Source organism: Siniperca chuatsi, linkage group LG5, assembly GCF_020085105.1.
Source record: "Siniperca chuatsi isolate FFG_IHB_CAS linkage group LG5, ASM2008510v1, whole genome shotgun sequence".
Taxonomy (NCBI): Eukaryota; Metazoa; Chordata; class Actinopteri; order Centrarchiformes; family Sinipercidae; genus Siniperca; species Siniperca chuatsi.
In genome coordinates, this window is record NC_058046.1 from 9,323,016 (window position 1) to 9,337,193 (window position 14,178).

Consider the following 14,178-nt stretch of genomic DNA (forward strand, 5'->3'; position numbering starts at 1 on the left):
AATCGTCTCATGGCTGTAGCTTCATATTCAACAGACAACTACATGAGTGGTATTGATCTTCTCATCTGATTCTCATTGACCAAGAAAGCAAATAAGCGTATTTCCCAAAATGTTTAATTTATCCTTTAAGTGATAAGTTGAGCAAAGAGAGAGCAATATAAATTAACTAAAAAATAAATAAAATAATTCTTAAAACTACACTGAGCAGTCAAAAAACTAAACTAGTTAGGTCTTTGCTTAAATCTGTTTGCATGAATTTAATTAAGTGGAACAATACCTTTCACTGGTTCACAGCTGCTTCCCGCCAGCAATCAGTCTGTCTGTCTGTCCATTCCTCCATCAACACTGTGTGTGTGTTCTTTTTGTGTAGGTGTGTTTAACAGTGTTCTTCCTCTGTATAAGTCCACAGTAGCCCCGGGTCAGTCTCTGGGCATCGGTAAGAGGGAGGGTTTTTATGGGGTTTAAGGGTGCTTCACAAACACACTGTAGTCCAGGATGGTTGGCATTCAGAGGACTGTGAGTGTGTAAGTGTGTGTGTGTGTGGGAGGGGTAGTTTCCTTCTTGGCAGTGCAAGTTACCACCCTCACCAAACACATAAGATATAAAGCACTTATTGAGACATCCACAGCGGTTGCAACAGTGAGGGTTCAACTACATTCTCCACGCCTAATGTCTTTACGTCAGCTTCAATTTGGAATTAAGTGTGCAGTTATTGTTCCGCTGCTAAGAGCTGAATGCAAATAGCCTTTTCTTTCTAAAGAGATCAACAAACATCCAAAAGGACTCAACCCAGACACGTATTACACACTGTGACTCTAATAAATGCCGTTTGGAGTGCACTTGTATTATATTGGACTTGAAGGTGCGTTTGAAGGTCACCGTGCAGGGCTGAGCGAGGAATGTAAGAGCTTGCCCTCACATTGTCATTCACAGAGGGGAGCCATTAGTCACTCGATAACCGTTTGAACACTGCTGTAGTCCGTAAGACATAGAAAAAGAACAACAAGAAATGTCTTAATTCAAACCAATCACAACAAATGAAAGCGGAAGGAATCGAGGAGTTTCTCGTGGGGAAAAAAATATTAATTGAGCAGAGAAAGTCTTGAGAGATTGTCCTTCATTCAAACTTTCACTCCAATTCACTTCATTTTCCATTTAATTTCCTCTCTCTTTGTCTCTCGCTCTCTCTCCTCTCAGTCCCACGCAGAGCTCCTGCTACGGGGACATGATTGTCGTCTTGCTTCGAGATTAATTAGTCTTTTTATACCACTCTCACACTCTTGGCTCACAAATACAAAAAGGGAAGACGTGCTTCCAGTTTTTAAGTGCAGTAAGCTGAAAAAGTCCCAAAGGAACAGAAGGACAGAGGATCAGTTCAATATTACCAGTCAGTTGCACTTGTCGTTCATCAACTGGTTTCAACACAGGGGCTAAAAGCCTCACTTGGAACACTCAACATAAAAGAAATGTGCCCTTCAGAAAATCTGTAACGCCATTTGTTTGATTTCCATGCTTGAGGTGTTCTCCTTTGCGTTCAGCCTTTTTACATACACAATTTACACAAGTGGCGATTGCACAGTGGAAGAAGAAAAAGCCACAATCATGACTACATGTTGCCCAGAACACAATAATAATAGGAGTCCATGTTGGTGAACACGGTGTGTGAGTGTGTATATTTAACATGCTGTGTGCTATAAATGTCTACAGTGAGCCAAACAGGCATTGGCAGAGCGAGAGAGAGAGAGCATGGGGAATTGACAGCGTGTCACTGAAAGAGAGAGAGAGAGCAGGCATCCTCAAAAGGAGGGAGGTAGGTTGGTTGTTTTGTTTTTCCAACTCAGGGAATGGAGACGGAGGAGGACAGGCCTAGACGGACGACTCCTCAGGGTTGGCGTCGGGCAACACGCTTCTCTGCTGCAGAGTGCGTCTCAGCTCTTCCTTGAAGGGGCTGGAGTAGTCGTTCCCGCCCATGCCCAGGCCTCCCAGCCCGCTGCCCCCAGCGCCAGCCCCGCTAGCCCTCTCCTCCCCTGCTGTGCTCAGGTTGAGGCGAATGTAGCCATTGCTACCGGAGCCTCGGATGTTGGTGAGGCTGAGACGGCTGGGGGAGTGGATGGGCTGGCCTGGAATGGCGCTGGGCGACGCCGTGCTGCTGACGCTGCTGGGCCCCAGGGCGTGACCGGGAACGATCTTCAGCGAGCCGTCTGAGTAATAGTAGTTGGCGCCTGTCTCCCAGAAGCGGTCCTCGTCGCTGGGCATCTTGCTGGGCACAAAGGTGGGTGGCTCCTTGGGCAGGGTGATTGGGTAGACCAGAGTGCTCTCAAGAGGCTTCATGTCGGCTCCCTTTCCCAGTGCCAGCTTCAGCCTCCTGCGCAGGTAAAGAGCTGCTACAAGGAGCAGCAGGCACGCCGCTCCGAGGGTGATGACCAGCACCCAGAACAGCCCCATGCTGCTGTCTGGAGCCCGGGCCTCCATGAAGACCGGAGCGCTGGCTACTACGGCCACTTGGTAGCGCTCTGTCTGAAACCTGACCCCCTGCTCCTCTGAGTAGCAGATATAGCGGCCCGCTTGCATCTGGCCCGCTTCGGGGACGACGAGGGCCTTGAGGGTCCGGTCGAAGCGTGGCCCTCTTACCTCTGGGTCACCAAGCTGGAGCTCACGGTCATTGAGAAACCAGCAGGGCTGAGCCAGGTTGGAGACCAGCTGGCAAGGCAGCACCATGTCAGACCCCACCACCACTGTGACGTTCCTCAGACGGGAGTGCTCTGCAGCGGAACAGGAGTAGAAGGAGGAGGTGGAGGGAAGAGCAGAAAGGAGAGGGGGTTAAGTGACATCCATAATAATTTAATTTCATATTCTACAGCAGCCAGCTCTCTTCTGCTTAATTCAATTTATTCAGCTAAATCCAAATGTATTCACTCAGTCCAGCTCAAGTCCATTCTCTTTCCTTGCTACTGACTTACTCCTGCACTGACAGTCAATTCCCACAAGGGGCCACTACTGAGGTGTGGCCCCATACTCACCAGGGCTGGGGATGGAGACGGGCTTATCGAACTTGGCTTTCCCCCGGCTGAACCTTTCCAGCGTGAGGTCCTGTGACAAGGAGGAGGTGGACCTGGAGGGGAAAGGGCAGAAAGCAGAGCGGAAGATGGATAATGGTCTCTCACTAGAACTGAGAGACATTTCCACACAGCGTACTACAAACACTGTATCCAGTATGTGTGCAATCTGTTGTGTAATAATAATAATAATACTCTAATATACTGATACAGTATATCAACCTATTATTACTTAGATTTAATAAAAGTTATCAAAAAAAAAGTTAGGGGGATTTAGACACTGCCAAGTTGGCGATGACCGGAGCCACCACACTGAGCTTCACACTGGCTCTTCAGAAACCTATGGCTGATATCACAGAGACAACGTCCATATTTTATATAGAGTTTAAGGGACACATAATATCTAAATACTGTTTCAGAGGCTTTTCCAATATTTGCAGTCAGCAACTTCTTCTTCAGTATAGTGTATGAATGCATGGGTGCACACAGGTAGTTGTCTCACCCGCGATGGAGGTCGATGCGGACACAGGCCCGACCCTCGCTGTCCCATGCGCAGTAGGGGTCCCGGGCGAGCAGACAGTCTGGCTGAGACTGATAGCGGCTGCAGTTGGCCAAGGGCAGCTGGAGAACCTCTGAACGAGAGCCGATGTACAAGTACTTCTACAGAGAAACAGAGAGAGAAGAATGAAGAGAGAAAGAGGAAGACAAAGAACAGATCCAGCCATCACCCAGAGACAGAAACCAGAGAGAGATGAAAAACAAGAAGAAAGATAAACAGAGAGAGAGGGAGAGTGACTCACTTAGGGGTTAGAGGAGATAATGGGATAATCACTCTCAATTACAATAACATTCACCTCCCCAACCCTCTTCCAATCCAATCTGGGTTGCGCTCTTTTCGCAAAAGCTGTTATAAAATGTCTGGTCGCCGCTAAGCCAGCATTAATGAGATAAGCAGTGGGCTTTAGGGCTGGGAACACCCCGTCAAAACTGCATCGATCGGTGGTCATGCCATTGTAGAGCCACGGGGACACGGCCTGTGTCAACACACTGGCTCAGTTGACAGGGCAGGGAGATTGAGAAAACAACAGGGGCAGGAGTTCAATTCCCTGCTGCGGTGAAGGATTGTAATTACTGTTATTGTGAAGAGGGTTTTAGATTCATGAGGCGACACTTGATCTGAAAAAGGGCAGTGTTGATAAAAACATCTGCTGGGTGGCACCGGGCCAATGGCACCGTGCTGACTGCCTGACTGTTGTCAATGGATCTATGATTGTAAGCGTCTGGCAAAAAGGGTGTTAACAGATCAGCAGAAGACAAAGTCCCACTGTTATCACTGAATACCAATGAACAAGTGATGCAACAGCAAAGCAAGCTAATGGAACCAAAACTTTCGAGGGATATGATCAGATGAAGTACAGAACCATGCTAGATGTGCTGAACAGGCAGGAGATTACCAAAAAAAAACCCCCCAAAAACCCCCAAACAAACTAAAAAGAGCAACTTGAGAGACCATTAAGATTTCTCATCCCTCAAAAAGACAGAAAACAATACATCTATGACGATAATATGCACATACTATACTGTGTGGGAGAAGCTGGAAGCTCAAGCTCAAATGATCAAAAAAAAGAAAAAAGAATAAGGATTGGCCAGCTGTGCAGAATCTCTTTTACTACTTCTGTCACTTTTCATGTGTAAAACAACAAACACCTCCCCATATTTAAATTATTATCATGTCTCACCCCTCTCTGTGACTGGCAGCATTTTTGGGCATTTTATGCCTTTATCAGATAGTGATAGTAACAACAAAGGTCCACAGCTGGATTTGAACCAGGGACAATGCAATTCATAGTTGACATCTTAACCTCTAAGCCACGGGGGGCCCTCCTTGCCAGCTTTTCACAACACCTCAGGTTGGTGAGATGGTCAAAACTGACGAAGGCTGAGCTATCCTGACATTTTGTTACTAGTTTGGGTCAAGCTCCAAAAACACTAGATGCATCTTTTCGTTAGACCCTGTGTGGTAAACATCCACATTTTCAAACTCTGCACCCCCAGTTGGTAATGCACACTTTCCATTAAAATGTGTAGTCTCCCCGGCCAGTTCAAGCTAACCCTAGTGACATCATCAGGGGATATATTCCCTCCTCCAGAGCCACAGAAGACTTTATACAACTGTTTTCACATGATTTGTGTAAAAGTGTAGTGCATAATGCCCTTGAAAAACAAATTCCTCGAAATAACTGAGAGACAGCCTATCCCCTTTTCCTTACCTTGGAGTGGGAGATGGTCAGGCTGTCCACTGGCTGGGCTGCCTCAAACAGCTGGATCTCCTCTATCACGTGGGCCTCGGAGCCCAGGATCACCACCCTTTGCAGCCAGCCCTCCGCTGCAGCACACAGGAGAGGAAGAGGATTCAGCTCACTTGTGATCTGTTCAGTCAAACTTTCAATTCAAGTTCACTTCAGTGCAATAGACTTTCTTCATTCCCTCAGAGCAATTTTTCATGCATAAAATCATATATTTTCAAAGAGATAGCATCAGCACTCGGCTGAGTCCCGATACAACATACCCAATAAACACACACATTTTACCTTGACAGCAGAACAGCTAATTTAAATATCATTGATATGATATTAAAACTATTTACACACACACACACCTGTGACTGCACACCAGTTCATTTGAATAATAAAGATGTGGTATCATAAATTTACCCATACACCCATGACTGCATACCAGTCAATTTAAATATTAATGATCTGTAAACAAACACCTGTGACTGCACAGTATTTTAGTTAAATATTAATGATACACTAACACATTCACAAACACACACCTGTGACTGCATAGAAGTTCATTTAAATATTAATGGTGAGATATTATAATATACAAACACACTCCTTTGATGCCAAAACAAAAGCTGAAAATCATCATGTATGCTAGCAACCACTTTCTTTAGCTGCCGTTCACAAACTATACTGATGGCAAAATAACATATACTGTGTTCCTTAATTCAGTGTCATCAGTTTGAATGCAACTTTCATCAACTTTGTGAAAATCAAATTTGTGAAACTTTAATGCCAGCTGCACTAAAATTTCATGCTACTCTGCAACTGAGAAAGACAGAAAATGAAAAAGAAAACAACTTCTCCTGCCAGAACTCACAGCTGCATTACTGAGTCCAGCTCAGCAAAAAACTAAGAATCTAAACGTGAATTTAAAAGAGTTGAGATACTGTTCCTGGCCTTTTAAGACCTTGGGTAAATGTAATAATATCAGAGACATTTGAAAACTTTTTCAAGGGGTGTGTGGGAAGCTGATGCTGGAGGAGGAGGAAGAGGAGATCTGCTTTCATGTAGGGCATTGTGAACAAGTTTAGATCCCCTGTGATGAAAGGCGTTTCAGGCACAGCTGGTGGGGTGACCTTGATGTGTGTGTGTGTGTGTGAGTGTGTGTATATCTATGGATGGAATAGTGTTACGTGCTGACATGTGCTTTCTTGTGTGGTCCTCTCGATTAAGAGACTGTCACGGATAATATTAAAAGCTAACCCGGTAGCCAACGGGAGGCTTGAGAGAAAGAAATACATGTACACACACACACACACACACACACATACGGCCAGTGCAAACGGCAGGCATATCATCACACTCGCCTCTCACGGCGTCAGGGACTAGTGTCGGCTAATCCCTCAATCCTGTAGCCTGGTTTTTCTAAAAAACAGTCTCCACGAGAGTTCCCTCTCTCTCTTTTCACATCAGCTGTCGCTATGCTGCAGCTAATAGCTAATCAAGCCCGCAGCCCAACTGGCACTATGAGCGCACGTCTGCCAAGGGCCCTGTTGAGTTTGTGCTGTGAAGCACGACAAGCGGGGATGACTGCACTTGGCTCAGGGAGTGTGAGTGTGTGTATGTGTGTGTGTATATCAATTTGTGAGTGTGTTACCCATGTGTGTGTGCCCATGTGTGTGTTGATGTGTCAATGTGTGTGTCCGGGTTGGCCTCCCTGCTTGCCAGAAGAGAAGCCCAGAGTCCGCTGTTGTCACACTGTCAGTTGCCACAGTCACTCTGCCGCTGCAGTGATCTGAATGGTAAGTAGTTGAGTCTCTCTCCATTCATGAGATGGGCTGCATTGAAATTCACATTCCCTGGAATCCACTGTCAGATTTGTGTTATTCAAGATTATGGCTCTGGGAGGGCAGACTGACTTCAAATCTGTGCCAAAACAGGACACCTGCATATGGGCCTGATGGCTACTGACTAGAGATATTAATTAAGTTGCGCATACGTAGACGTTTTCTTTGATGCATGAAGATGGATCTCAGCATGCAAATCAAGTCCTTAATTGAAACCCAGCTGAAGTCTGGCCAGATGGCATGTTGTTTTGCGCCACCATACCTAATGCCAGTACCTGTCCCTGTCTGCTGCCATGGCCTGTAAGCTCTCATCTCTTCAACAAATACTGTGTGCAACTCCCTTCAACACACACACACAGACACAAACATACACTCACCGACAGTGGGGGAATAGGGGAATATGAAGAGAGACTGTGTACCTAGGATGTCTTTTCACTGCCACATCGAGAGAACACAATACTACAAGAGGTGGCCAAAATAACAGGAACACCATACAATACAACAAGCCTGCAAAAAAATACTAGCTTTAACTTTAGCTTGTAAGGCTTAATTTACGTATATAGATATTGTGTCATAAAGGTGATGACATTTTTCAACAGTCATTTTTAAAGCTGGAGAGTGTGGTGTTCTCTTGGCCGGCATTGTATTGTAAGAGGCTATGGATATTTTGTCCCAAAAAAAAAAAAATTGACATGTAACTAGAAAAGGGGAAATTTTCTGAAGAGAATTTAAGTGTGCTCACTTATGTTGAAAATTGCAAGTGCTAACGCTGTAAACAGGTTAAAATGTCTTAAAGTGTTAACTGTTTGCATCTGAGAGGTTGAATGGGAGTTGCAGCTTAAGCTGAAGCACTTAAATAAGTTTAAGTGTCAGCTTAAGTTAGGAGCTGAAAGTTAGCGAAATCAGTTGGGCAGAAGTGAAATTGCTGAAAACATTTAAAATTTTTATTACATTTTAAGCCTTATAGGCATTTGAATTTTAAATGTATATGTAAGCACTAAAAAAAGTTAAACTAACATTTGAAGAGCAAGCACTGAAAGTAGTTGAACTGTCAGTTGAACTGTTAATGATGAAAGCAATAGAAATTTCATTTGAAGTTGAAACACTAGAGAGAGTTGAAGCGTGTACACTGTAACTAGTTGAAGCGTCAGTTGGTATGTACTGTAAGTAGTGATAGCCGTTGAAATGTCAGTTGGAGTACTTGAGCTGTTGAAGAATAAAAGTGAGTTGAGGTGTCATTTGATGTGTAGAGGCTGAAAGCAGTTGAAAGGTCATTTGAAGGGTAAGAGATGAAAGCAGTTGAAATATCGGTTAAACTGTTAATGATGAAAGCAAGTGAAATTCCAGTTGAAGTTGAGGCGCCAGACATAGTTTAAGTGTTAGCATTGTGGATAATTGAAGTGTCAGTTGGTATGTAAGCAGGGACAGCAGTTGAAATGTCAGCTGGAGTATGTGAGCTGTCAGTTGATGTGTAGAGGCTAAAAGCAGTTGAGATGTCAATTGAAGTGCAGGCACTGAAAGCAGTTGAACTGTCAATTGAAGGCTAAGAGATGAAAGGACTTAAATGATCAGTTTAAGTGTAGCAATGAAAGCAGTTGAAATTTCCCTTCAAAGTTGAAGCAGGAGGGATAGTTGAATTATGTGCACTGTAAACAGTTAAAGTGTCAGTAGGTTCAAGAGCTGAAGAGGTAGAGTGCATGACATCACATCACTCTAGGTTTGAACATTCCATGCAATACACACCAATGTAAAAAAGTAAGATGGTCTGAAAAGAGCATGAAACTTGAACTGCGATTACTGAAAAACTATGAAAGGTATGAAAAGGCTGAACTAATATGATTGAGTACAAATGGTGACTGGTTTACAGTCTGAATTAAGTATGAATGAGCATGAAATGAGTGGAAGATGGGCAGGAACACCGAATTCATTGCTTTTATTCTACTGGCTGATCCCAATGCCAGTATTTTTCAACTAAAACTACCTGTGACACCATTTTTGAGGCAATAATAGAAACCCTTGTGTAATATGTACCTGTGCCAATGAAAAGCATGTTGTATGCCCGCTGGTCCAGGGCGCTAACCCGATCCACCGCCAGCCTCGTGAAATTGACGCCCTTGGTGAGCAGCAGGGGGCGAGCCAGAGCTTTGTCCTCCATCAGCGGGTGCTTCTTGGCAAAGTTGAGCGTGGCGTCAGGCAGCTGCAGAGAGCTGTTGTAGTTGTTCTCCCTGTCTGAGTTAGTTATACACTGCAGCACAGACAGAGGATGGAGAGTCAGGGGAGGGGAATGGACACAGGGGAAATGGAGGAAGGAAAGGAATGGAGGAAAGGACAACGGGAAGAATGAGAGGGCCAAGAAGGAGAAAGAGGAAGAGGAGGAAACTTCTTAGCTGCAGCTGGCACAGGTTGGCATGGCTAGTTGGTTTTGAGATGACTGCTCTCCCTCTTTCTCTCTCTCCCTCCCTCTCCTGTTTTCCATCTTTCTTTCACTCTCGCTCTCACCTCCGCCTGCCATCACACCCCTTCCTCTGCTTCCTTTCCTTTCATCCCGGCTCATTATGTTCTTAGCTTTTCGTGTCATGCCAGGTTTGTTTTTTTCCACTTCCATCGCTACAGTACCCCACGCCACCCATTTCTACTTCCCTCCCTCCCTCTTTCATTATCCCTCCTCTGCCCACTTATCTCTGCTTTTGTGATGCAGTAAAAAACAGGTGCACAAAACCATTTTAGAATATACTCTCTTTTCCTGCTTCCTGAAGTTGTCTGGAAATATTTGCATTTACTAAACATCGTATCATATGTACCAGTACAGGGCATCTTTCTTACCGATCCAGGCCGTGGGACAGGGACAGCACCGGTGTAGCGTCCCCACCTTTGGGATGCCTCCCTGTACTCTTTGTAGGATCCTTCAAACACCTTCTTCACATCACCAATCAGGTACTGGCACACTGCCGACACGTCCACATCACCCCTGAAACATGCCAGCAAGGTGGGGAATTAGTGATGTGTGGCAGTAAAAACTGAGAGACCGTCCATCTGGAAAATGTGACTTTTCAGTAGCAAGTAGCTTCTGGATGTTGCACAAGTAAAGCCAAACTGACATGCAAGAATGTGAGATATGCTAAACAGAATGGAATATGGGAAAATATAGCTAAATATACATATTTGTTGCATATTAAAAGCATGGAATACCAACTACAAATTAACATGTTTGCAATAGGCAAACACTGCCAAGGTGAGAAGACGTGCTTTTAAACAATATTTTCAGTAATCACAGTGCAGTACATATTTTTCGTAAATGTTAACCTTACAGCCTAAACTTTCCTTTACTGAGTGAGCTGAAATGATTGGATGTGTTGACACATCTCCGTTCTTTCTGTGGAGAAGCAAATTGATGTACAAATTTATGTACATCTAATATACTTCTTTGATAGGCCACTGAAATCAATCAGTTGGTGCTATGACTGACCGTGATTTCATTTAATGGTAAGGTTGGGGTTGTGGGATCTTAATTTTATTTTCCAACCCAATTTTAGATGCTGAACTGAACTGAAATTGGATGTTGACGCATGACCCACACACATTAAATCATACTTGTACTCCTCATCTCACAAATATATTTGATTTCCATGCTCATTCACAGGAATGAAATCTTTTTTTAGTCCAGCTACCAAAACTGAGTCACTGACATATTGATACAAAGAGATATAGTTATGAATAAGCCAAACGTTGTACCCTAAAACATGACAAATAAATTCCAGACTGGTTCTTCAGTCTTCATTGCAGTTATTTGTTATTTACATTCATCGAGGTACACAGCTGCAAATTTTGCTTTAAATGGAGTGTGTATTGCCTCTGTAAAACGTCCGTTTTTTGGAAAACTGTGAACTGGAAAGAAGAGGTTGTGTCCACTAATGCAGTGTTTTTCCAGTCTGGAACATTATTGTTAATGTGCTAAGGTGAACGTCAAAACCAAAGGACAGCACTGATGTCTTAGCAAGTTAAAAAGATAGCCTATTCAGTGAGATTATGGCTTGAACTCCAAGTCATCATTTACATAATGTCCAATTATCTTAATGTTATCTCTATCAAAGCCATGGGGCTTTAAGGAATCCCCAGCGAGTCACACAGAGAAAGAGGATTAGGCTTTCTTTCCCAGCAGCAGTAGGAACTCTGAATGAAGAAACAAAGCTTGAAGTTCAAAGCTGGTTCACTTTGTGATATGATATCTTATTGAAGAACACAAAAGACTCACATCAAAGGGCATTACCCAGAGACGGAGAAAGTCTCCAACTTTCCTCCCAAAGAAAACCTCCTGCCCTCGCTCCTATTTCTTTGTTGATAAGTAACTCATTAACACATTACAGTTATGTAGTGGTCCAACAAATGCCAATCTTTATTCTACTAATAATACCACAGTCACTTATTAGACAAGTTACTATTGTCAACACCCTTCTAATTATCTGTTTGTAGTTTAATTATCACACTTAAATAACTTTTCTCTGTTGCTACTTCAGAAGAAAAATGTTGGAAAAATGTATTTTTTAATTTATCAAGCTAAAAACTAAGAGCCAAGAACAGTGAACACCAACAGTTTGTTTTCCGTAATTATTTTATTTTATTTCTGTATTATTTTATTTACCTGATTGTATTTGCCTCACTCCTGAAATGTTTTAATCCTGGTTCAACCATGTAAAGCACTTTGTAACATTGTTTTTTAAAAGTGCTGTAGAAATAAAGTCTTCTGATAAAAATGTGTCCTCTTCTTGTTTATGTTTTTATATAATTATTTGATTCTGTTTAGCAAATGGGTTCACTATCATCTGAAACACAATTAAGTCCATGTGACAATAAATCACTAATAAAACCAATAACACATTCAAGCACACTTGAATTGTATCCACTCAAAATAACTCACATTACTGTCAGTTAAAGGCGTATTATATTTAAGGCCAATTACACAGTAAATATCTAATCACATAAAGTACATAATTAGAGCCATCATATCAGAGTGACTGGCTGACCCATGATTTTAATAAAATATTTTAAGAGTATCTGACATGTTGGCAAAGTGATGTAGTGTCTTGCCTTGACCGCAGATGGCCCATGTAGTAATTAACTCACATTTATTTGAGGATGATACTGAAATTGAGCTATATCTACAGTGTCTATTACATGTCTCTGACAGTGCTCGCTCTGACTCACCACTGGGCATGGAAGATGCCGTAGAAGGTGGTTCCCCGCCAGTCCTGGCCCGGCAGTGTGAAGACGGCCCTCAGGTTGTTGAAGGAGACATGACGCTCTGGGAGGGAGCACTCCAGCCGGGCTTTCTGGAAGGTGGTCCACTTCTTCTGCAGGGTCCTGGTACCACCTAGGTCCCCCTGAGAGAGGACATATCAGGTCTTATCAATGGCTGATATTGGTCAATTATATATTAATTCTTTTGGATTTATTATTATTTAAGTCCCCCTCCACTCAAAAATATGTTTAGCTTATTGTCACTTCACTTGGATGTTTGAGCTTCACTGTGCAGAATGATGCATGTGCAGAGTTTGACACATTCATCTGTTGAAGAGAGACCCTGTGCTCACCTTAAATCTGAGTTTAAGACCAGTATGCATGAATGTGATTTTGTGACATCACAACGACTGTAGTTTGGAAGCCATATCAGACAGAAATTATTAATCAAAGCACAATATTTTTTATATCTTAAAGATCTTAAACTGTGCTGTGTCACTCACACATGACACACTGCTGTGCTCTTTGCAGCAGATATCCAACACATCCTTTGCAGTAATGCAGCATTTTTTCAAGAACAACTTTACAGCAGCTTAAAATCTTGTTTTTCTTGGCTTACAGTGCTTTAACTTCTCACCTTGCTGTAGTGATGTGTACTATATGGTGTGGTCAGTGCACCGTGACACCACTGTTGGGTGTGGCTACAGATGCAACAGAGCACACTTCTTACACACCGGTGTGGTTAAAGGTGCAACAGACATGAAGAGGGCAGTAAAACAGTATTCAGTTACTCTTTAAGCTGACAGTGCTCTACTCACTTTCTTGCTCTATTATGCTACTCTTGCTTATGTTGCATTTCATTAGCCTCACCTTTACCTGATGGATGCCTAATATCATCTCTGTACATACACTGTACATACTCTGTATCTACATAATAATAATATTATATTTATAATAATTAGCTGACTGAATTGTTGCCATGTTGGAAAAGCCTCTATAGAAGCATGGGTACCACTGAAATGCAGGATAACGATAATAATAATATTCAATTATAAACACTGTATATATTGATGAGCAATTCCTTTATATAGTGTTCTCTGGGCTCAAAAGAGGCCTGTCTGCCAGATATGTCTCATTCCTATTACCCTCAGTGATTGCAGAAGCTGTAAAAAAGGAATTAAAAAAATGCAAATGCTCATATTACAGCAGTGAGATATAAACATTGTGCTTCTGCTGCAATAGCAATATCAGTAGGATACACTAAATTATTCCTCGCTCTAGTACACATCATGTGTGAGCATCTGTTTCTAATTTCATTCAGAGAGCTTTATTGTTCATCACAGCGCAGACATTAAAGGGCACATCCCATAAAACAATGTATATACTGTACACTTAATTACATGCATCTCTCAAGACTATTAACAATCTGTCTCCATTTTGCTCAGTTTAAAGGTTACTGAGATGATATGGTTGCATGTGTAACTGTAACATGACACTAAAAAAACCTTTGCTGCGTTTAACTAAAAGGTCACTGAAATCATACAAAATAAAAAGAATTACAGCCAAAAGTCTCACTTAGTGGCTCTCCTCACAACAAGAAGCACCTCTGATGTCTGGCCATAATCACTGTGGTATATCAAATCTAATCAGTTATCCTAACGAGGCCATTAATTAAGCAAAATAATACATTAATTACCAAATAGCTCTATGTCAATGTAATTGTCTTCACATAACACATTGTTAGTAAACTGG

General features: G+C 42.6%; 1 protein-coding gene across 2 annotated transcripts in view; it reads right to left on the reverse strand.

The window, feature by feature from the left end:
• The window catches only part of sema4c (sema domain, immunoglobulin domain (Ig), transmembrane domain (TM) and short cytoplasmic domain, (semaphorin) 4C), a 94,001-nt gene that overhangs the window by 2,584 nt on the left and 77,239 nt on the right, over nucleotides 1-14,178 (reverse strand). For both annotated transcript variants that reach the window (XM_044196318.1, XM_044196317.1), the window contains 7 exons: nucleotides 12,394-12,569; nucleotides 10,015-10,159; nucleotides 9,223-9,436; nucleotides 5,327-5,442; nucleotides 3,559-3,716; nucleotides 3,021-3,112; nucleotides 278-2,762 (listed from right to left, as the gene is read on the reverse strand). In XM_044196318.1, the coding sequence (XP_044052253.1) occupies nucleotides 1,867-2,762; nucleotides 3,021-3,112; nucleotides 3,559-3,716; nucleotides 5,327-5,442; nucleotides 9,223-9,436; nucleotides 10,015-10,159; nucleotides 12,394-12,569 (1,797 nt within the window). In that variant the 3' untranslated portion in view covers nucleotides 278-1,866. The remainder of the gene's footprint in view (nucleotides 1-277; nucleotides 2,763-3,020; nucleotides 3,113-3,558; nucleotides 3,717-5,326; nucleotides 5,443-9,222; nucleotides 9,437-10,014; nucleotides 10,160-12,393; nucleotides 12,570-14,178) is intronic.